The sequence below is a fragment of the Entelurus aequoreus genome, linkage group LG20 (genome assembly GCF_033978785.1).
Source record: "Entelurus aequoreus isolate RoL-2023_Sb linkage group LG20, RoL_Eaeq_v1.1, whole genome shotgun sequence".
Taxonomy (NCBI): domain Eukaryota; kingdom Metazoa; phylum Chordata; class Actinopteri; order Syngnathiformes; family Syngnathidae; genus Entelurus; species Entelurus aequoreus.
In genome coordinates this window covers 22,421,999-22,444,487 of record NC_084750.1, presented here as the reverse complement: position 1 = coordinate 22,444,487, position 22,489 = coordinate 22,421,999, and the positions used below count along the sequence as shown (strand labels likewise).

Sequence of the window (22,489 nt, the reverse complement as noted above, 5' to 3'; positions counted from 1 at the left end):
GTCCGTCATTGGTGGTCCAGAGAACCCGGAGGAGCAAGACCTCTACAACACAATTTACAGACATGCGTAACTCAACGACTCTATATATAATATATAAAACCCTAATATGACGGCTTTAAAATCATGTTTTTAGTAAGCATACTTGCCAACCCTCCCGTTTTTAGCGGGAGAATCCCGGTATTCAGCGCCTCTCCCGACAACCTCCCGGCAGAGATTTTCTCCCGACAAACTCCCGGTATTCAGCCGGAGCTGGAGGCCACGCCCCCTCCAGCTCAATGCGGACCTGAGACTGAGTGGGGACAGCCTGTTCTCACGCCCGCTTTCCCACAATATAAACAGCTTGCCTGCCCAATGAACGGATAAGTTAAACAGGACAATACTGCCATCTAATGGATAGCCAACGGAACACTGAAATTCAAGTATTATTATTTTTTTTCTATGTAAATAAAATAAATATATATATATATATATATATATATATATATATATATATATATATATATATATATATATATATATATATATATATATATATATATATATATATATATATATATATAGCTAGAATTCACTGGAAGTCAAGTATTTCATATATATATATATATATATATATATATATATATATATATATATATATATATATATATATATATATATATATATGAAATATATATGAAATACTCGAGTTGGTGAATTCTAGCTGTAAATAACCACGCCCCCGACCAAGCCCCACCACCCCCCACCTCCCGATATTGGAGGTCTCAAGGTTGGCAAGTATGTTAGTAAGTAACAACAAAATGAAGAGAGTCCTTGGGTTACACATTAGTTTCGTTCCTAGATTGCGATGTAAAGGTTTGACCTTTTTTTCTTAAAAATTGAGAGTTTTTAAAACTTCAGCCATAGCAGAGAGTTTCAAAACCTGCGCGTGGACGAGCAAAACAGAGATTTTCGGTTCGCGTCACAAGAAACGTGCGACATTATCTCATATTTTTAATACTACACTTTCGGAAATTGACAGTGGAAATGGTTCTCGTATAAAGTGGTTCCTACAATATACCTAAATTAACACTTAAGTCACTCACCTTGTACCTGGAGGACATAAATACAGTAATAAAAACGCCAAACACAAGATTTAAATGATACCGTAATACCAAAAAAGTGGTCTTTATCGCTGCAGCTTATTCCATTTCAACAATAACACCACTATGCTGCTTAGTAGTGACGGCTCAAACAATACTGCAGCAGCATGAAACACAAAGCGTGACAATGTGTCCCTGGAGCCTCAATGCGTGTGTCACTTTAAGAGAAAAAACATGTGTGCATCATGTACAGCTGCCATGTTGTTAGACAGCGAGGCGCCTAACTGGGCTCATCGGGACGCACTTCTTTCTCTCACAAGTGACAGCTCGTAGTAAAAGAAGTCGGATGAGTGGCGTGCCCGCGTATGACATCGGGTTTCATCACCATCATGGATTTAAATGGGACTAATCAATTTGTATTGAATCCAGCAGATGACCATCATGAAACACCAACACAGTATCAGTGCAGCGTCAATACAGCTGGTGAGTGTGCCATTCACCCGTCACTAATGCTAAACGATTCGATCGGATTCCGATTCCTGGGCAGTGATTCGATTCAACGTGAATCTCGATTCAAACCGATTCTCGCAATGTATTATTTGTATATAATAATTACAATGAAACTTTTCCATTATAGATTACAGGTTAGAAGAGCTCCTTCTGGTGCCATGAAGATGGCATAACAACATATTTTGAAACTGTATATAAAAAAATAAAAATAATAAAATAAATGAATCCCAAAAAAATTAAATAATAATAATAATGTATATATATATATAATTTTTTATTAAATCTACTTTTGCTCAAAAATACTTTTGCAACCTGGCAGTTATGTTTACTATATTTATTGCTATTTATGTAATTAATAAATATTGACTTATATTCACCGATGTATTTATTTACTGATTTATTGATTTAGGTATTGTTGTGATACAGAATCAGTAGCGACACATGTTAGTAATTGCTATGATACGAAACTGGGTAGGATTGAATAAGCTCTGGTTCTTCCTACTCCTTTTTCGGACATGCTGTAATGAGAAACTGTAATTGTGCGATGTATCATATTGTAATTGTATGCATGTTGGATAAACTAACGCCATAAACCAGGGGTGTCTGAACTTTTTGACTTGGGGGCCGCATTGGACCAAAATCCGACTGCATGTAAAGTAACTATACATACTGTATATATATATATATATATTTATTTATTTATTTATTTATTTTATTTTATATATTAATATATATATATATATATATATATATATATATATATATATATATATATATATATATATATATATATATATATTATATCATATATATTATAGCCTATACATATGTTTAAATATTATATTAATAACATGTATTAATAATTAATATAATTGGACTCCTACCGTGTTTACTTCCATGACGACCTTATTAAAGGATGCACTCGCAGCTAAGATGCGCCAAACATGGATACAATGTTTTGCATTTTCCCATCATGCTTTGTAATGGATTTAAATGGATGTAATTTAGATTTTTTTTTTATAGTGCATGGACATTTTTTATAATATCCACACAGTTCAGTGAGCAGGTTGTGTTATGTGTGTTGACATTTTGTGTTGTTAGATTTTTAATTTTTGCACCATGACTAGGGTAGGTTGTCTGCATTGGGTCATATGAGTACATGCTTCCCTTAGATTCTGAAAGGTCATTGGTAAAAATTAAGCAACACCGGATGCTTGACGGCGGCAAAATGTCAGCATCAAAGTCAGTCTTTTTAAAATAAATGCAATCTTCCTGCGGGCGAGACTCCTTATTAAACTCATGACATTTTGTGGGCTGCTTTTGGCCCGTGGGCCGTAATTTGGTCACATAGTTGTGTGATTTTGGTTCAGTGAGCAGGTTGTGTTATGTGTGATCATGTCTGTTGACATTTTGTGTTGTTAGAGCTTTTAATTTTTGCACTATGACTAGGGTAGGTTGTCTGCATTGGGTCATATGAGTACATGCTGCCCTTAGATTCTGAAAAAATAAAGGTCATTGGTAAAAATTACCCAACACTGGATGCTTGTTTGCCGCAAAATGGCAGCATCAAAGTCAGTCGTTTAAAATAAATGCAATCTTCCTGCGGGCAAGACTCCTTATTTTGGAGTAGTTCGGACACCGCTGCCATAAACCACAACCATAGTGTTAAAGAGTTGTGTGAATTCCGACGTTTCTTGAACATAACATGAGTCCTGACTGCATGTGCGTGTGGGTGCAAGCCGAGATGGGGGGGCAGTTGTGGTTGCTGATGATGTTTTGGCGTGACTGCAGCCAACAGTAGCCTGTTTTGTTTAAAAAAGCCCAGAAAATGTTCTATGTAAAAAATGTTGTAAGCTAGAACAGAACTTTTTTTTTTTTCAGAATTGTCGAGCCCCACTCATTCACGCCACCAGGCCTTACGCACCCTCTTGGTGAGCTGCGTGTCCATCATGAAGTTGTGTACGTGTTTCTCGGCCTTGGTCAGCTCCAGCTTCCTGGCTACCACGGCAACCACCAGAGCTGTGCAACCGGCACCCTGAAAGAGGTGAGGGGTGGGGGGGGGGGAAACAGAGAACTGAGTCAGTCGCGGTGAAAGAGGAACTGGTTCATTTGCAAAAACCCCCAAAAATTAGTGGAGGGACAACAAAATTATGAAGAAGAAGTGGTAGCAGAGAGAGAGAGAGGGTAAGAAAAAAAATTCATTCTAAGGCCTACCCCTAAAATAATTATTTAGCCTAAGCCCCGTTTCAGCCACACTAACCATTCGTTTAAGATTCCCCTCCTTGGATAATTTTAGTAATAATAATACGTCTATTTCTTGACTTTCCGGCACTTAGCTTTGTATGGACTCATTGATAGTTTACAAACTGAGTTCGGAGAGGAAGTGATGTCAGAAAGACGTCAGAAAGAACACACCACAGCCACCTTCGTAACAACCGGAGCTAACCACTGGAAATATAGAAGCGAGTCATCCAGACATGCCCGTGTTTCTCATTCTTCTACATGTACGGACGCTTGTGGAAATCACACATGAATACCTTAAGAGAGGAAAACGCGCGATTGCAGCTATTTGGGATACAACACTTCTCGGACGGCAAGAGAACTTTCCAATGTCCGGGTCAGCTGTGATACTACTTAGCGAAAATCTTTGTCCGTTTGTCGAAGTAGAGACAACGAGAATGCGGGCTCCCGTGGATGTCATAAAAAAAACAAAGGTAGCGTGTGCTTTGTATTACCTGGCCGTCGAGGGAAGACTACGGAAAACATCAAATACATTTGGACTGGCAAAGCAGACTGTATCAGTTATTGTCCGTCGTGTATGTCGCAGACTCAACGTCTAGGTCCAGAGTATATAAAGTCACCAAAAAAGGAATGGACAATGAAGGTGAAGGCAAAAGAGTGAGGAGTGTCCTGACCAGATATCTACCGTATTTTTCGGAGTATAAGTCGCTCCGGAGTATAAGTCGCACCGGCCGAAAATGCATAATAAAGAAGGAAAAAAACATATATAAGTCGCATTTTTTGGGGAAATGTATTTGATAAAACCCAACACCAAGAATAGACATTTGAAAGGCAATTTAAAATAAATAAAGAATAGTGAACAACAGGCTGAATAAGTGTACGTTATATGAGGCATAAATAACCAACTGAGAACGTGCCTGGTATGTTAACGTAACATATTATGGTAAGACTCATTCAAATAACTATAACATATAGAACATGCTATACGTTTACCAAACAATCTGTCACTCCTAATTGCTAAATCCCATGAAATCTTATACGTCTAGTCTCTTACATGAATGAGCTAAATAATATTATTTGATATTTTACGGTAATGTGTTAATAATTTCACACATAAGTCGCTCCTGAGTATAAGTCGCACCCCCGGCCAAACTATGAAAAAAACTGCGACTTATAGTCCGAAAAATACGGTAATTGAAATACCATAACTAGAGATGTCCGATAAATGCTTTAAAATGTAATATTGGAAATTATTGGTATCGGTTTTTTTATTATCGGTATCGATATTTTTTAATTAAATCAACATAAAAAACACAAGATACACTTACAATTAGTGCACCAACCCAAAAAACCTCCGTCCCCCATTTACACTCATTCACACAAAAGGGTTGTTTCTTTCTGTTATTAATATTCTGCTTCCTACATTATATATCAATATATATCAATACAGTCTGCAAGGGATACAGTCCGTAAGCACACATGATTGTGCGTGCTGCTGGTCCACTAATAGTACTAACCTTTAACAGTTCATTTGACTCATTTTCATTAATTACTAGTTTTCTATGTAACTGTTTTTATATTGTTTTACTTTCTTTTTTATTCAAGAAAATGTTTTTAATTTATTTATCTTATTTTATTTTATTATTATTTTTAAAAAGGACCTTATCTTCACCATACCTGGCTGTCCAAATTAGGCATAATAATGTGTTAATTCCACGACTGTATATATCGGTATCAGTTGATATCGGTATCGGTAATTAAGAGTTGGACAATATCGGAATATCAGATATCGGCAAAAAGCCATTATCGGACATCCCTAACCACAACACTGGATATTGTTCAGATAAGTTCCATTTAATTTAAGAACTTGCACACAAAGCAACACTGGAGGTGACTATGACGTGCGCGTCTTAAACGACCATAGTGTGTGTGTGTGGATAAGGTTAGGTGGGATTCACCCTGGATAACCTTAGTCGGCTTAGTGTAGAAGGGGCCTAAGACTGGGCCCCTGGAGGGGGGGGGGGGGGGGGAACCTCACCGCCATAGCACACAATCATGTGTGTAAGAGAGAAACATCAAAGAACACAAAGGACATTAAAGACATTAAAAGAGCAGAGATGATGCAACCAGCCACTTCTACACACAGCTACAAAAGTAAAACAACAACAACAACAAAAAAAACATACACCGTATTTTTCGGAGTATAAGTCGCTCCGGAGTATAAGTCGCACCGGCCGGAAATGCATAATAAAGAAGGAAAAAAACATATAAGTCGCACTAGAGTATAAGACGCATTTTTGGGGGAAATTTATTTGATAAAAGCCAACACCAAGAATAGACATTTGAAAGGCAATTTAAAATAAATAAAGTATAGTGAACAACAGGCTGAATAAGTGTACGTTATATGAGGCATAAATAACCAACTGAGAACGTGCCTGGTATGTTAACGTAACATATTATGGTAAGAGTCATTCAAATAACTATAACATATAGAACATGCTATACCTTTACCAAATAATCTGTCACTCCTAATCGCTAAATCCCATGAAATCTTATACGTCTAGTCTCTTACATGAATGAGCTAAAAATATTATTTGATATTTTACGGTAATGTGTTAATTTCACACATAAGTCGCTCCTGAGTGTAAGTCGCACCCCCCGCCAAACTATGAAAAAAACTGCGACCTATAGTCCGAAAAATACGGTAATTGAAATACCATAACTAGAGATTTCCGATAAATGCTTTAAAATGTAATATTGGAAATTATTGGTATCGTTTTTTTTATTATCGGTATCGGTATCGTTTTTTTTTTTTTTTTTTTTTTAATTAAATCAACATAAAAAACACAAGATACACTTACAATTAGTGCACCAACCCAAAAAACCTCCCTCCCCCATTTACACTCATTCACACAAAAGGGTTGTTTCTTTCTGTTATTAATATTCTGGTTCCTACATTATATATCAATATATATCAATACAGTCTGCAAGGGATACAGTCCGTAAGCACACATGATTGTGCGTGCTGCTGGTCCACTAATAGTACTAACCTTTAACAGTTCATTTTACTCATTTTCATTAATTACTAGTTTTCAATGTAACTGTTTTTATATTGTTTTACTTTCTTTTTTATTCAAGAAAATGTTTTTAATTCATTTATCTTATTTTATTTTATTAATTTTTTTAAAAGGACCTTATCTTCACCATACCTGGTTGTCCAAATTAGGCATAATAATGTGTTAATTCCACGACTGTATATATCGGTATCGGTTGATATCGGTAATGAAGAGTTGGACAATATCGGAATATCAGATATCGGCAAAAAGCCATTATCGGACATCCCTAACCACAACACTGGATATTGTTCAGATAAGTTCCATTTAATTGAAGAACTTGCACACAAAGCAACACTGGAGGTGACTATGACGTGCGCGTCTTAAACGACCATAGTGTGTGTGTGTGGATAAGGTTAGGTGGGATGCACCCTGGATAACCTTAGTCGGCTTAGTGTAGAAGGGGCCTAAGACTGGGCCCCTGGAGAAAGAGAGGGGGGGGGGAGAAACCTCATCGCCATAGCACACATAATCATGTGTGTAAGAGAGAAACATCAAAGAACACAAAGGACATTAAAGACATTAAAAGAGCAGAGATGATGCAACCAGCCACTTCTACACACAGCTACAAAAGTAAAACAAAAACAACAACAAAAAAAACATACACCGTATTTTTCGGAGTATAAGTCGCTCCGGAGTATAAGTCGCACCGGCCGGAAATGCATAATAAAGAAGGAAAAAAACATATAAGTCGCACTAGAGTATAAGACGCATTTTTGGGGGAAATGTATTTGATAAAACCCAACACCAAGAATAGACATTTGAAAGGCAATTTAAAATAAATAAAGAATAGTGAACAACAGGCTGAATAAGTGTACGTTATATGGCGCATAAATAACCAACTGAGAACGTGCCTGGTATGTTAACGTAACATATTATGGTAAGAGTCATTCAAATAACTATAACATACAGAACATGCTATACCTTTACCAAACAATCTGTCACTCCTCATCGCTAAATCCCATGAAATCTTATACGTCTAGTCTCTTACGTGAATGAGCTAAATAATATTATTTGATATTTTACGGTAATGTGTTAATAATTTCACACATAAGTCGCTCCTGAGTATAAGTCGCACCCCCGGCCAAACTATGAAAAAAACTGCGACTTATAGTCCGAAAAATACGGTAATTGAAATACCATAACTAGAGATGTCCGATAAATGCTTTAAAATGTAATATTGGAAATTATTGGTATCGGTTTTTTTATTATCGGTATCGGTATCGTTTTTTTTTTTTTTTTTAATTAAATCAACATAAAAAACACAAGATACACTTACAATTAGTGCACCAACCCAAAAAACCTCCCTCCCCCATTTACACTCATTCACACAAAAGGGTTGTTTCTTTCTGTTATTAATATTCTGGTTCCTACATTATATATCAATATATATCAATACAGTCTGCAAGGGATACAGTCCGTAAGCACACATGATTGTGCGTGCTGCTGGTCCACTAATAGTACTAACCTTTAACAGTTCATTTTACTCATTTTCATTAATTACTAGTTTTCTATGTAACTGTTTTTATACTGTTTTACTTTCTTTTTTATTCAAGAAAATATTTTTAATTTATTTATATCATTCTATTTTATTAATTTAAAAAAAAAAGGACCTTATCTTCACCATACCTGGTTGTCCAAATTAGGCATAATAATGTGTTAATTCCACGACTGTGTATATCGGTATCGGTTGATATCGGTTGATGTCGGTATGGGTAATTAAGAGTTGGACAATATCGGATATCGGCAAAAAGCCATTATCGGACATCCCTAACCACAACACTGGATATTGTTCAGATAAGTTCCATTTAATTGAAGAACTTGCACACAAAGCCATACTAGAGGTGACTATGACGTGCGCGTCTTAAACGACCATAGTGTGTGTGTGTGTGGATAAGGTTAGGTGGGATTTACCCTGGATAACCTTAGTCGGCTTAGTGTAGAAGGGGCCTAAGACTGGGCCCCTGGAGAGGGGAAAAAAAACAAAACTCATCGCCATAGCACACATAAACGTGTGTAAGAGGGAAACATCAAAGAACACATTAAAGACATTAAAAGAGCAGAGCTGATGCAACCAGCCACTTCTACACAGCTACAAAAGTAAAACAACAAAAAACATATACACTGTGGTGGCCTCTGTGGTGTTCCACGCCATCGTCTCCTGGGACAGGAGCAGACCCAACAATGCAACCAAGAGAGCCCGCCAACTTTTGGCCAGTGTCCAGTCCGCCTGGACGAGCGAGGATAAAGATGGGAGAGTTCTGTTCCTTCGCGTCGCGACGCGAGCCAAGTCTATTTTCACTTCAAATCCATCTGGTGTGAGATCCTCCTCCTATATCTCGCCGGCGTGCGGCTGACAAATCTGCCCCGGTACGGCTGGGAAAAGCATCCGGGATTGACACCACATAATGTCACTCAATGAGACGCCGCCAATCTTAATTACACGGTGCCGGTCTCCTCGCCGCCCGCATGATGCTCCAATGTGTGCGCTCGGGAAGTGACTTAGTTAACTTTCAGATTAGACGCCGGGTTTTTTTTTTTTTTTTTTTGCAAACGGGGAGAGGAACGAGGGCGGGAAAGATAAAGAGAGCGCAGCGCTGCGAGTGCATGCAAATGGGAAGGGGGGGGGGGGGTGAATCCGGCAGGCGTGGAGTGGGAGGAAGAGGACGACACGGGCCAATGTTAATGAGGTCACATATCGCCTGATAAAGATGAATTAAGATTATGGCGTTTAATGAAGAGGTATGGCCGCCTCTTCCTCCCTTTTTCCTCGCCGCTCCTTTATAAAAAAGGACGCACAAAAATAACTGAGTAAAAATGCGACATTAGCGCCCGAGTCTGTCCGCTCTATTTGTGTTTATTCCAAAACGATGCATAAAATATGACGGCAGCCCACGGAGAGCGTTCATCCACGTTGATGCTTTAGAGCAGTGGTCTCCAACCACCGGTTCGTGAAATAGAGAAACATGAAATAATTGTGTGAATGCTCCAAAGCATTCACACTACAGATGTCCGATATTATCGGCCGATAAATGCTTTAAAATGTAATGTCGGAAATTATCGGTATCGTTTTTTTTATTATCGGTATCGTTTTTTTTTTTTTTTTAATAAATCAACATAAAAAACACAAGATACACTTACAATTAGTGCACCAACCCAAAAAACCTCCCTCCCCCATTTACACTCATTCACACAAAAGGGTTGTTTCTTTCTGTTATTAATATTCTGGTTCCTACATTATATATCAATATATATCAATACAGTTTGCAAGGGATACAGTCCGTAAGCACACATGATTGTGCGTGCTGCTGGTCCAATAATAGTACTAACCTTTAACAGTTAATTTTACTCATTTTCATTAATTACTAGTTTCTATGTAACTGTTTTACTTTCTTTTTTATTCAATAATTTTTTATTTTTTTATTTATCTTATTTTATTTAATTAATTTTTTTAAAAAGGACCTTATCTTCACCATATCTGGTTGTCCAAATTAGGCATAATAATGTGTTAATTCCACAACTGTATATATCGGTATCGGTTGATATCGGTATCGGTAATTAAGAGTTAGACAATATCGGAATATCTGCAAAAAGCCATTATCGGACATCCCTAATTCACACATATGGTTTTCTACACCACAATTCATCTATTTATTATGGGCCTGCTGCAATGCAAGCAGCCCATTCACATGATGCAAGCAGCCCATATTGTTATTCTTCTTCTTCTTATTCTTCTTCTCCAGATTTCGGCGCGTTCTACCTTCCACATTTTTCACCCGATTCAAACCGTTCCAACTTCAAACTGTTCAGCCTATTCGGGAATCGCAGGCTTTCCCTTGAAAAATTCCAAAAATTCCCAGATTTCCCAGAATTCCAGGTTTCCCGGGACATTTTTCCCCATTCAAAATGAATTGGCCATTTTTCAAACTTCCACCATTTCCACATTTTTTAAGCTATTTAACCCATTCTACATTCAACCTATTCCACCATTCTGGAAATTCAAACTTCCCCTTTTCCAAGTTCAAAAAAATTCCAGGATTTTCCAGAATTCCTGCTTTTCCAAAGCTCTATTTCCACCCTTTTTTCTTGCTACTACTCCTTCCAAATTTTTCAACCCACTTCAAACATCAAAACATTCCTCTTAATCAGGACAAAAAAACAAAGTTGTTTTTGGAACTGGAAAAATTCCCGGTTTTACCGATGTTCCAGGAATTCCGTAATACCATTTCTCAATTCAACATGTTACCACTTCAACATTTCTCGACCCATTTGAACATTTTTAACACCAACCATTTCAACTCATTCAGACCATTCAAGTTTTTTTCCACCATTTTCCCAAAAAATCCCGCTTTTCCCGAAATTCCCAAATTTTGGGGAAATTCCCATTGAAATGAATGGGACATTCTTAAAAGTTCCACAATTCCCATATTTTTCATTAGATTCAAACCACTCCAACTTCAAACTATTCCACCATTCTGGAAATTCAAACTGCCCCTTTTCCAAGTTAAAAAAATTCCAGGATTTTCCAGAATTCCTGCTTTTCCAAAGCCCTATTTCCACCCTTTTTTCTGGCGACTACTCCTTCCACATTTTTCAACCCACTTCAACCGTTCCACCATCAAAACATTCCTCTTAATCAGGACAAAAAACTAAGTTGTTTTTTGAACTGGAAAAATTCCTGGTTTTACCGAAATTCCAGGAATTCCGTAATACCATTTCTCAATTCAACATGTTACTACTTTAACATTTCTCGACCGATTTGAAAAAATTTAACACCAACCATTTCAACTCATTCAGACCATTCAAGTTTTTTTTTTTAGCATTTTCAAAAAAATTCCCGCTTTTCCCCGAAATTCCCAAATTTTTGGGAAATTCCCATTGAAATGAATGGGACATTCTTAAAAGTTCCACAATTCCCATATTTTTCATTAGATTCAAACCATTCCAACTTCAACCTATTCCACCATTCTGGAAATTCAAACTTCCCCTTTTCCAAGTTCAGAAAAATTCCAGGGTTTTCCAGAATTCCTGCTTTTCCAAAGCCCTATTTTCACCCTTTTTTCTGGTGACTACTCCTTCCACATTTTCAACCCACTTCAACTGTTCCACCATCAAAACATTCCTCTTAATCAGGACAAAAAACTAAGTTGTTTTTTGAACTGGAAAAATTCCCGGTTTTACCGAAATTCCAGGAATTCCGTAATACCATTTCTCAATTCAACATGTTACTTACTACTTTAACATTTCTCGACCGATTTGAAAAAATTGAACACCAACCATTTCAACTCATTCAGACCATTCAAGTTTTTTTTTTACCATTTTCAAAAAAATTCCCGCTTTTCCCCGAAATTCCCAAATTATTGGGAAATTCACATTGAAATGAATGGGACATTCTTAAAAGTTCCACAATTCCCATATTTTTCATTAGATTCAAACCATTCCAACTTCAACCTATTCCACCATTCTGGAAATTCAAACTGCCCCTTTTCCAAGTTCAAAAAAATTCCAGGATTTTTCAGAATTCCTGCTTTTCCAAAGCCCTATTTCCACCCTTTTTTCTGGCGACTACTCCTTCCACATTTTTCAACCCACTTCAACTGTTCCACCGTCAAAACATTCTTCTTAATCAGGACAAAAAAAAAGGAAGTTGTTTTTTTTAACTGAAAAAATGCCCGGTTTTACCGAAATTCCAGGAATTCCGTAATACCAGTTTTCAATTCAACATGTTACTACTTCAACATTTCTCGACCGATTAGAACAATTTTAACACCAACCATTTCAACTCATTCACACCATTCAAGTTTTTTTCTCACCATTTTCAAAAAAATTCCCACTTTTCCCGAAATTCCCACATTTTGGGGAAATTCCCATTGAAATGAATGGGACATTCTTCAAAGTTCCACAATTCCCACATTTTTCATCTGATTCAATCCATTCCAACTTCTAAATATTCAGCCTGTTCAGGAATTATGTGCTCTACTTCAACAATTCTAAAAAAAATTCCCGGATTTAACACAATTCCTTTTTTTTTTTTTGTATTTTCCCCATTCAAAATGAATTGGCCATTTTTCAAACTTCCGCAATTCCCACATTCTTCAACCCATTCAAACCATTCCACCTTCAACACATCCCACCATCCTGGACATTCAAACTACCTTTTTCCAAGTTGAAAAAAATTCCAGATTTCCCCGAAATTCCCTAATACCATTTACTACTTCAACATTTCTTGCCCGATTTAAACAATTCCAACACCAACCAATTCAGCTCATTCAGGAAATTCATGCTCCTAATCATTTTCAAAAATCCCCGCTTTTCCCCAAATTCCCAAATTTCCAGGAAGTTCCCATTGAAATGAATGGGACCTTTTTCCAAGTTGCACATTTCCCACATTTTTTATCTGATTTAAACCATTCCAACTTCAAAATATTCAGCCTGTTCAGGAATTATGTGCTCTACTTCAACAATTCTAAAAAAAATTCCCGGATTTAACACAATTCCTTTTTTTTTTGTTGCATTTTCCCCATTCAAAATGAATTGGCCAATTTTTCAAACTTCCGCAATTCCCACATTCTTCAACCCATTCGAACCATTCCACCTCCAACACATCCCACCATCCTGGACATTCAAACTACCTTTTTCTAAGTTAAAAAAAAATTCCCCATTTTCCCGAAATTCTCTAATACCATTTACTACTTCAACATTTCTTGCCCGATTTAAACAATTCCAACACCAACCAATTCAGCCTATTCAGGACATTAATGCTCCTAATCATTTTCAAAAATCCCCGCTTTTCCCAAAATTTCCAAACTTCCAGGAAGTTCCCATTGAAATGAATGGGACATTTTTCCAAGTTACACAATTCCCACATTTTTCAACCTATTCAAACCATTCCAACATCCACACATTCCTCTTCTCCTGGACATTCAAACTAACACTTTCCCAAATTAGCATTTCAGTTCAGCGTCAGCTCTTCAACATTCCAACATTCAAACTATTCTTACATTCAAACTACATTCGGTCAGCATTTCACTTCAACTTCAGCATTGGAGCATTCACACGCAATTCCTTTGAGGAATTGCCTCTTCTAGTTTATAAAGGACTGCATTTTCTCCTACTTAATTTTGGCCTGTCCCACGAGACCAGGGGTGTCAAACTTGTTTTCATAGAGGGCCACACCGCAGTCATGGCTGCCAATAGAGGGCTGCTTGTAACAGTAAATAATTAATTAATTTTAATATTTTAAAACAATTTTTACGTAAAGAGTAAAACAAATCTGTGCATTTGACTGCTGTTTTTTTTACTGTAAAACATATGGTGTTATTTTATTATTATTATTTTTACAACAAAAATACAGTACTGCTGTTTAATTTTATTTTGGCAACTCAGCTGCCGTTTTTTTTTTACCATAATAAAATGTGGTACCATAAAATCATCAACCGTGGATTTAAAAAAAACTAAAAAAACTGACAGTAAGTCGACAGAATTTTACTGTAAAAAAAACAACATTGGTCATTTGTTTTTCGACTTACAGTAATATGCTGTAAAAAAACCTCCATGAATTTCACAGCTCAGTGGCCTAGTGGTTCGAGTGTCCGCCCTGAGATCGGTAGGTCGTGAGTTCAAACCCCGGCCGAGTCATACCAAAGACTATAAAAAGTGGACCCATTACCTCCCTGCTTGGCACTCAGCATCAAGGGTTGGAATTGGGGGTTAAATCACCAAAATTATTCCTGGGCGCGTCTACCGCTGCTCCCCTGACCTTCCCAGGGGGTGAGGGTGATAGCTCAAATGCAGAGGATAATCTCACCACACCAATCATTGGTACTTTTAACTTTAAAATCTATTGGTCATTTTAATAGTGTACAATTTGATGGATAACTTGCTTCGAAACCATAAGTTAAGTATTTATTTGGATTTTGACCAACAAAGTTAGATAATATAATATTTGTTGCAATATTGGACACTATTATTTTCCCCTGTCAAACTTTTATTTTTTTAAATTTTTTTTAATGAATTTATTAATCAATCAACAAAACAATACCACAATAATGCAATCCAATTCCAAAACCAAACCAGTCCCAGCAACATTAAGAACAACAACAAACAGAGCAATTGAGGACACACAAACATGACACGGAACAATCCAAATGTAGTGAAACAAAAATGAACATTATCGACAACCGCATCAATATTAGTAACAATTTCAAAATAGCAGTGATTAAAAAAACCCTCATTGATATTATCATTAAAAACATTAATAGAAAATAATAAAAAAATTAGAAATCAACAACAGTGTCATAGTGGCTTACACTTGAAAACTTGAAAAAAAAACCTAATACCTTTAGTAAGAAAATAAGAAAGTAAATAAAGAAAATATAAGGTATTTTATTGCCACATATTATTGTGCGGGCCATATACAATGAGGCGGAGGGCCAGATCTGGCCCGCGGGCCTTGAGTTTGACACCCCAGGCATGTGATTTGACCACAATGAAAACGACTGAAAAAATTTCCGGGGGTCTGGGGGACGAAGGCCCCCAGCCAGGTCCAGCCAGGTCCCACCAGCCCACAAGGGCACTGGTGGGGGGACAAGGGGGGCAACGCCCCCCGAAGCTCCTGGTTTTTCACCAATTTAACATGCTAAAATTAACAAAGACAGCACCATTTGAAGAAAATATTTTAGTGTTTAAAGACATGAAAACATCATTAATAGAACATACATAACCCAGTTATCCTAATGAATCACTGTATATGGTTCAGTCCCAACAGTATTTAGTCACTAATATTTACATCTTGTGTTCATTTCACATCCACAGGTGTCACATTGATCAGTGATATTATCTACAGTTTATTTACAGTATTACCACATTACTTCAGTTCACTTCACACATTAGCTTTCTCGGAGAGCCCAGCCCTAACATGAGCTTTCCTTGCAAATGTATTTAACAAAATACCAAATGTAAACATTTCATTCTTTTCGCCAAAATAGGATATAAATTTATGAAAATAATTAAACGTGTTTAGTATTGTTTACTCATATTTGAATATAGGAAATAATAATAATGTGAGGACACTGACATATTGCATGAAACAAGTGTGAAAATATTTACCTTCAAGATTGTTACACCACTGACAATAGTTTCAAGAGACTACATAAGAACTTAATATTACAAAATAGTATTATATGCAAATTTATTTCAAATAAATTGTTAACTGGATTCAATAATGCGACTCTTTGAATTTCTGTAATTTCATAATATATTTTCACGTGGCTTTTTTATTTTTAGAAAAACCCATTTATATTTCGCAAAGCAATAATTGGTTAATATTTAAAACAAACATGCGTATTTCGCAAGCAAATATTTTTTCGCTTACCTCATTATTAACAACCCTGTCTGCAACTGAAGTGGGTTGTTTGGGTGGATCTTTCCTCTCGATGTAAACAAAGGATGAAGTCCGTAAGGTTTGCTCACTTTCGGTTGACATCCAAAAGTACCAGCTAGTGAAAAGTTCGTTTTCCTTGCTTCAAGTTGTTTCATATGTTTTTGGCGTTTCGCATGTACTTCCAAAGCCTTGAAACCTCGTGATCCATAGTCAATATTATCATGACACCACGTGCACAAAACCTTTCCGGGACGATCGATTTTCCGAATAAAATCACCGAACAAAGTCGTAACTTCCTTCTTTCCAACAGTATCAGTGATTTCCCTTTCCATCCAGTCCCATCGAAACTTATTTTTGACATGTTTATCAATTTATTTTACTCGTAAAGCGTCCTTTTTCTCGAGAACCGACATCGTTTACATATGGAAAATGGCGGTATGATGACGTTATTAACGTCATCATTCATAACAGATGTCCTGATTGGTCACAAGGAACATATCGACCAATCAACTACGGCGTAATATAAACTACATCTGGAATCTTGATTTAGGGTCGGAAACCCCCCCCGAAAAACAGGAGATAATTTTTTTACCCCCGAGATTAAAAAAGACGGAATTCCGACTTTAGATGGAAAAATCACATGCCTGCACCCGTGCACTAGACACACCAATAAGCTTGTTTATAGATGTACAATAAAACTCCTCATAGGAAGTCACCATTTGTTAGAACTTTGTGACGTGATACAATGCACATTGGGGCGGTATAGCTCGGTTGGTAGAGTGGCCGTGCCAGCAACTTGAGGGTTCCAGGTTTGATTCCCGCTTCCGCCATCCTGGTCACTGCCGTTGTGTCCTTGGGCAAGACACTTTACCCACCTGCTCCCAGTGCCACCCACACTGGTTTAAATGTAACTTAGATATTGGGTTTCACTATGTAAAGCGCTTTGAGTCACTAGAGAAAAGCGCTATATAAATATAATTCACTTCACTTCACGTTAATGAACATATCAAATAGAAAAGTGACAAGATTGTAGCCAAAGGCTGATTTCCATCAGCATGTCATTGCAAAGAAACTAATTCAGCGTTATGGTGAGTTGTATTTTTCACAAGTCCCTGAAAAGAATGCCTACATTAAACCAAAAAAAAAAAGGTTGGGGACCCCTGCTTTAGAGGAAAGAGCCCTTGATGAATTGCTGCAGTACAAAATGTGCGAGTACAGTGTGTGTTTCTGCTCTTTGGTCTGACACAGCACGCTGCTGATTATTTTATGCAGGCAGTGTGTGTGTGTGTGTGTGTGTGCCCACGTCTGTTGGATTCCGACGGGGTTCCCTGTGCAATCTCCACAGACGGATTGCCGCAAGCCGCTGTGATTTGTTTCACGCCGCCGAGTGTTTCCCTCGCCCGTTCCGCAAACGGCGCAGCCATCCACCTCGCTGTCAGAAAAACGGGGGGAAATACCATCTGTGCTGCTGTGCAACATTTACACAGCACGAGTGCCATCATTTTTTTGTTTGTTTTTTTTAGCTTCAAGCAAAAACAACCGCAAATACGCTACCGTTCAAAAGTTTGGGGTCACCCAAACAATTTTGTGGAATAGCCTTCATTTCTAAGAGCAAGAATAGACTGTCGAGTTTCAGATGAAAGTTCTCTTTTTCTGGCCATTTTGAGCGTTTAATTGACCCCACAAATGTGATGCTCCAGAAACTCAATCTGCTCAAAGGAAGGTCAGTTTTGTAGCTTCTGTAACGAGCTAAACTGTTTTCAGATGTGTGAACATGATTGCACAAGGGTTTTCTAATCATCAATTAGCCTTCTGAGCCAATGAGCAAACACATTGTACCATTAGAACACTGGAGTGATAGTTGCTGGAAATGGGCCTCTATACACCTATGTAGATATTGCACCAAAAACCAGACATTTGCAGCTAGAATAGTCATTTACCACATTAGCAATGTATAGAGTGTATTTCTTTTAAAGTTAAGACTAGTTTAAAGTTATCTTCATTGAAAAGTACAGTGCTTTTCCTTCAAAAATAAGGACATTTCAATGTGACCCCAAACTTTTGAACGGTAGTGTACTTTTGCATAGAACAAGACCGAGGGACACATACTGTTAAATGAAAGGATTCCGGGCACCATTTTGGTAGTTTTTCACCTTCAGAACCAGTACAATGTATGGATTTTGTTGAAGAGCCAAAGCCAAAACTGAAATGCTGACAGTTAGCAGCTTCAAGGAACAAAAAATATGAGCAAAATGAGCTAGCATGCCAAAAAAAACTTCTCCCCGTCATCTTTGTTGTAGCGGTGTAGCGTGCAAGGACGGGAGGGGAAGAAGTGTCAAAAGATGGCGCTAACTGTTTTAATGACATTCAGACTTTACTTCAATCAATAACGGAGCAGCGTCTCCTCATCCGGAAACAACCACACTGAAAATGTGTCCCGTAAAAAAACGTCCAACCGGAACTATAATAACTAAAGTTCCTTGGGTGAATAATGTAAACTCACTACACCGGTATGTTTTAGCGCTTTCATGGCGAGTTTACTGACAGATATAAGTAGGAACTTTACACTACTTTATATTAGAAATGGCAACAGTGGAGGATGAATGTCCCATAACAAGAAGATAGAGAAAAAGGAGAAGCTTATCGGTGTCGGCACGGACTACAAAGACGCGCAATTTTTCAGGATTTATGCAGATCCCAAAAACAGATCAGCAGGTACCAGAAGGCAAGAAAAGTTGCTTTTGCATAATATTGCAAAACAAAACGCCAGATATGTATTACCTTAAACACACACCATAATAATACTCCTATGTTTAATGTGCCGACAATCCATCAAGCGGTGCGGCTTCGTAGCTTACCAAAGTCGTACTAAAACATTTTGATAGATTTTTGAGCGCCGTGTGTAATGTGCTATATTTTCAATGGAACATTTAAAATGTTGGTGTTGTTTACTTAAGTCATATTGCAGTCTACACATATCTCTTATGTTTGACTGCCATCTACCGGTCACACATATTACACCATGTACCAAATAAAATTCCTTCGAGGTTGGTAAGCAAAACCAGAATTATTCCGTACATTAGGCGTACAAGGCGCACTGTCGAGTTTTGAGGGGGAAAAAAAGAATTTTAAGTGCGCCTTATAGTCCGGAAAATACGGTACTTATAATATAAACATATATAAATATTTTTACCATCTATGGATTAACAGAACACATGCATTTTATTAACTTTTATATTTTTCTGAATTTCTAATTATATTCAATAAAAATTGCTCGTCACCTCGAGGAATTAGTTTGGTGTTCATGCTAGCATTTTCCGCTGTCTAATACACACACACTGGACACAACGGGAAGCGCGTACAAAAAAGCCGTCCAAGAGAAGCAACTGACAATTTACTTCAATCAATAACGGAGCAGCGTCTCCTCATCCGTGGCTCACTAGTGGAACAACAACACCGGAAATGTGTCCCGTGGACAAACCGTCCAACCGGAGCTCTCTAATAACTAAAGTTCCTTGGGTGAATAATGTAAACTCACTACACCGGTATGTTTTAGCGCTTTCATGGCGAGTTTGCTGACAGATATAAGTAAGAACTTTACACTACTTTATATTAGAAATGTCACGTGCGGGGTGGGGGGGGGTCGCAGCTTGCTGCAAGGTTCGTTCCCCCGGGATGCAAACGGACCACTCCGGACAGGACGTGCAGGTAGGAACATGATTTATTCTCAAAAACTCAAACTGTCATGTCTTTTGATCATGTTTGGTTTGGCTATGTTCTGTTTGGTTTATGGACTCTTTTTAGTTCCTGCTTTTTCACTCCCTTGTTTTGTTTCCATGACAACTTATTAGTGTCACCTGTCATGCATTTGGACTCACGCACCTGTCACTAATCATGTCTTTATTATTTAAGCTCGTAGTTGCCAGGCAGTCGGCCTGGCGACATTACCCATGTTACTCATGCTTTCATTCCATGCCATTGTTCCATGTGCGTTTTTCACGTCACAGTAAGTGTTTTCTTGGTTTTATGTCCATAGTTCTGCCTTTGTGCGAGTTTATGTTTATACGCTAAGTTTGTATCTCCGCCTTGTGCGCGCTTTTTGTTTGTTCCTTTTTTGAGGAAAATTAAAGATGTCTTTACCTTCACGCCATGTCCGATCCAATTCCTTTGCATTCCGGGAAAACAAACCCCACCATAGTCCACGTCTTGACACGAACAAGTGCCAAAACAGAAAACAAGCCGACGGAACAACGTGCGGGATCGCACTCGAAGCTAAGGCTACCACTTGGCATAGGCAAAAGACAAGGAATACTCACGTAACTTGTTGCATGAAGCAAACAATGAAGCCAGGCCGACTGACCGGCAAAGGCAGGCTTAAATAGTCCCTCCGATTAGTGCTCGGAAAACAGTTGAGCGTCCCGAGCACCAATCAGAGACAGGTGGAAACAATAAGCACCCATGGTAACTAAAAACAAACAAGGGTGCACAAAAACAGGAACTAGGGGAGTCCAAAACTAACAGAATATAACAAAAACATGATCCGGGCCACGGATCATGACAAGAAATGGCAACAGCGGAGGATGAATGTCCCATAACAAGAAGATAAGAGGTGTCGGCACGGACTACAAAGGCGGACACGCGCAATTTTTCAGGATTTATGCAGATCCCAAATACAGATCAGCAGGTACCAGAAAGTAAGAAAAGTTGCTTTTCGATAATATTGCAAAACAAAACGCCAGATAATACCTTATACACACACCATAATAATACGGGTATGTTGAAGCACAGTACAATCCATCAAGCGGTGCGGCTTCATAGCTTACCAAAGTCGTACTAAAACATTTTGATCGATTTTTCAGCGCCGTGTGTAATGTTCTATATTTTCAATGGAACATATACAATGTTGGTGTTGTTTACTTGAGACCCGTCATAGTGCAGCCTACACCTAGTAGTTAGAGTGTCCGCCCTGAGATGGGTAGGTTGTGAGTTCAAACCCCGGCCGAGTCATACCAAAGACTATAAAAATGGGACCCATTACCTCCCTGCTAGGCACTCAGCATCAAGGGTTGGAATTGGGGGTTGAATCACCAAAAATGATTCCCGGGCGCGGCCACCGTTGCTGCTCACTGCTCCCCTCACCTCCCAGGGGGTGATCAAGGGTGATGGGTCAAATGCAGAGAATAATTTCGCCACACCTAGTGTGTGTGTGACAATCATTGGTACTTTAACTTTAACTTATCTCGTATGTGTGACCGCCATCTACTGGTCACACTTATCCTTACACCATGTACCAAATAAAATTGCTTAGAGGTGGGTGAGCTCAACCAGAATTATACCGTACATTAGGCGCACCGGGTTATAAGGCGCACTGTCGAGTTTTGAGGGGGAAAAAAGGATTTTAAGAGCGCCTTATAGTCCGGAAAATACGGTAATTCTTGCAAATGAGACTCGTAAGAAATTAAAATATATCAACTGGACAGCACAGGTATCGTTATTAGCTCACTGTCTATGTAGTTCTGCAAATCTTGTCTGTGGGACATTACGTCAAAGTGCTGCATGTCATGTGGAAGTGGTCATCATCATGCTAACACCTGCTTCACTCTCACATAGCCTTGGGAGTACAATCCTTGTGTTGCCATGGTTACGCCTGCAGGAATCTTCACTGTACAAACTCATTACAAGACTTCCCGGGGAGGCTTTTTTATTTTCCCGTTAACCCACCCTGCGACGGCACAACTTTTTATTTCCTTTCGAGTCCCTGCCCGGTTTCTCCCTGGTACACTCCAGCCTCACCTCGGTCTCTGGTACCCGCGCCCTCATCACCCCTTCTCTGATGAGCAGAGAAAATAAACCACTCTGGGAACTCTGATGAGTTTTGCCAGAGTGTGCGACAGGGCACAAGTGTGTGTGGGAGTCGTACTAAGAGTGTGTGTCAAGCTCAATAAAAGACAAGTTGTCTTCTATGTTCACTATTTTATTTAAGGACAAACTTGCAATAAGAAACATATGTTTAATGTACCCTAAGATTGTTTGTTAAAATAAAGCCAATAATGCCATTTTTTTTTTAAAAGTACCGAAAAGTATCGAAATACATTTTGGTACCGGTACTAAAATGTTGGTATCGGGACGACACTAAAATGGACTTTTGTTGACGGGTTTTGGAT

The 22,489-nt window shown here is 38.2% G+C and overlaps 1 protein-coding gene across 1 annotated transcript in view; it reads right to left on the bottom strand.

Moving 5' to 3' along the window:
• Positions 1 to 22,489, bottom strand: part of kcnn3 (potassium intermediate/small conductance calcium-activated channel, subfamily N, member 3) — a 267,632-nt gene that overhangs the window by 54,878 nt on the left and 190,265 nt on the right. The window contains 1 exon segment of the mRNA XM_062029641.1: positions 3,514 to 3,624. Within this exon segment, the coding sequence (XP_061885625.1) occupies positions 3,514 to 3,624 (111 nt within the window).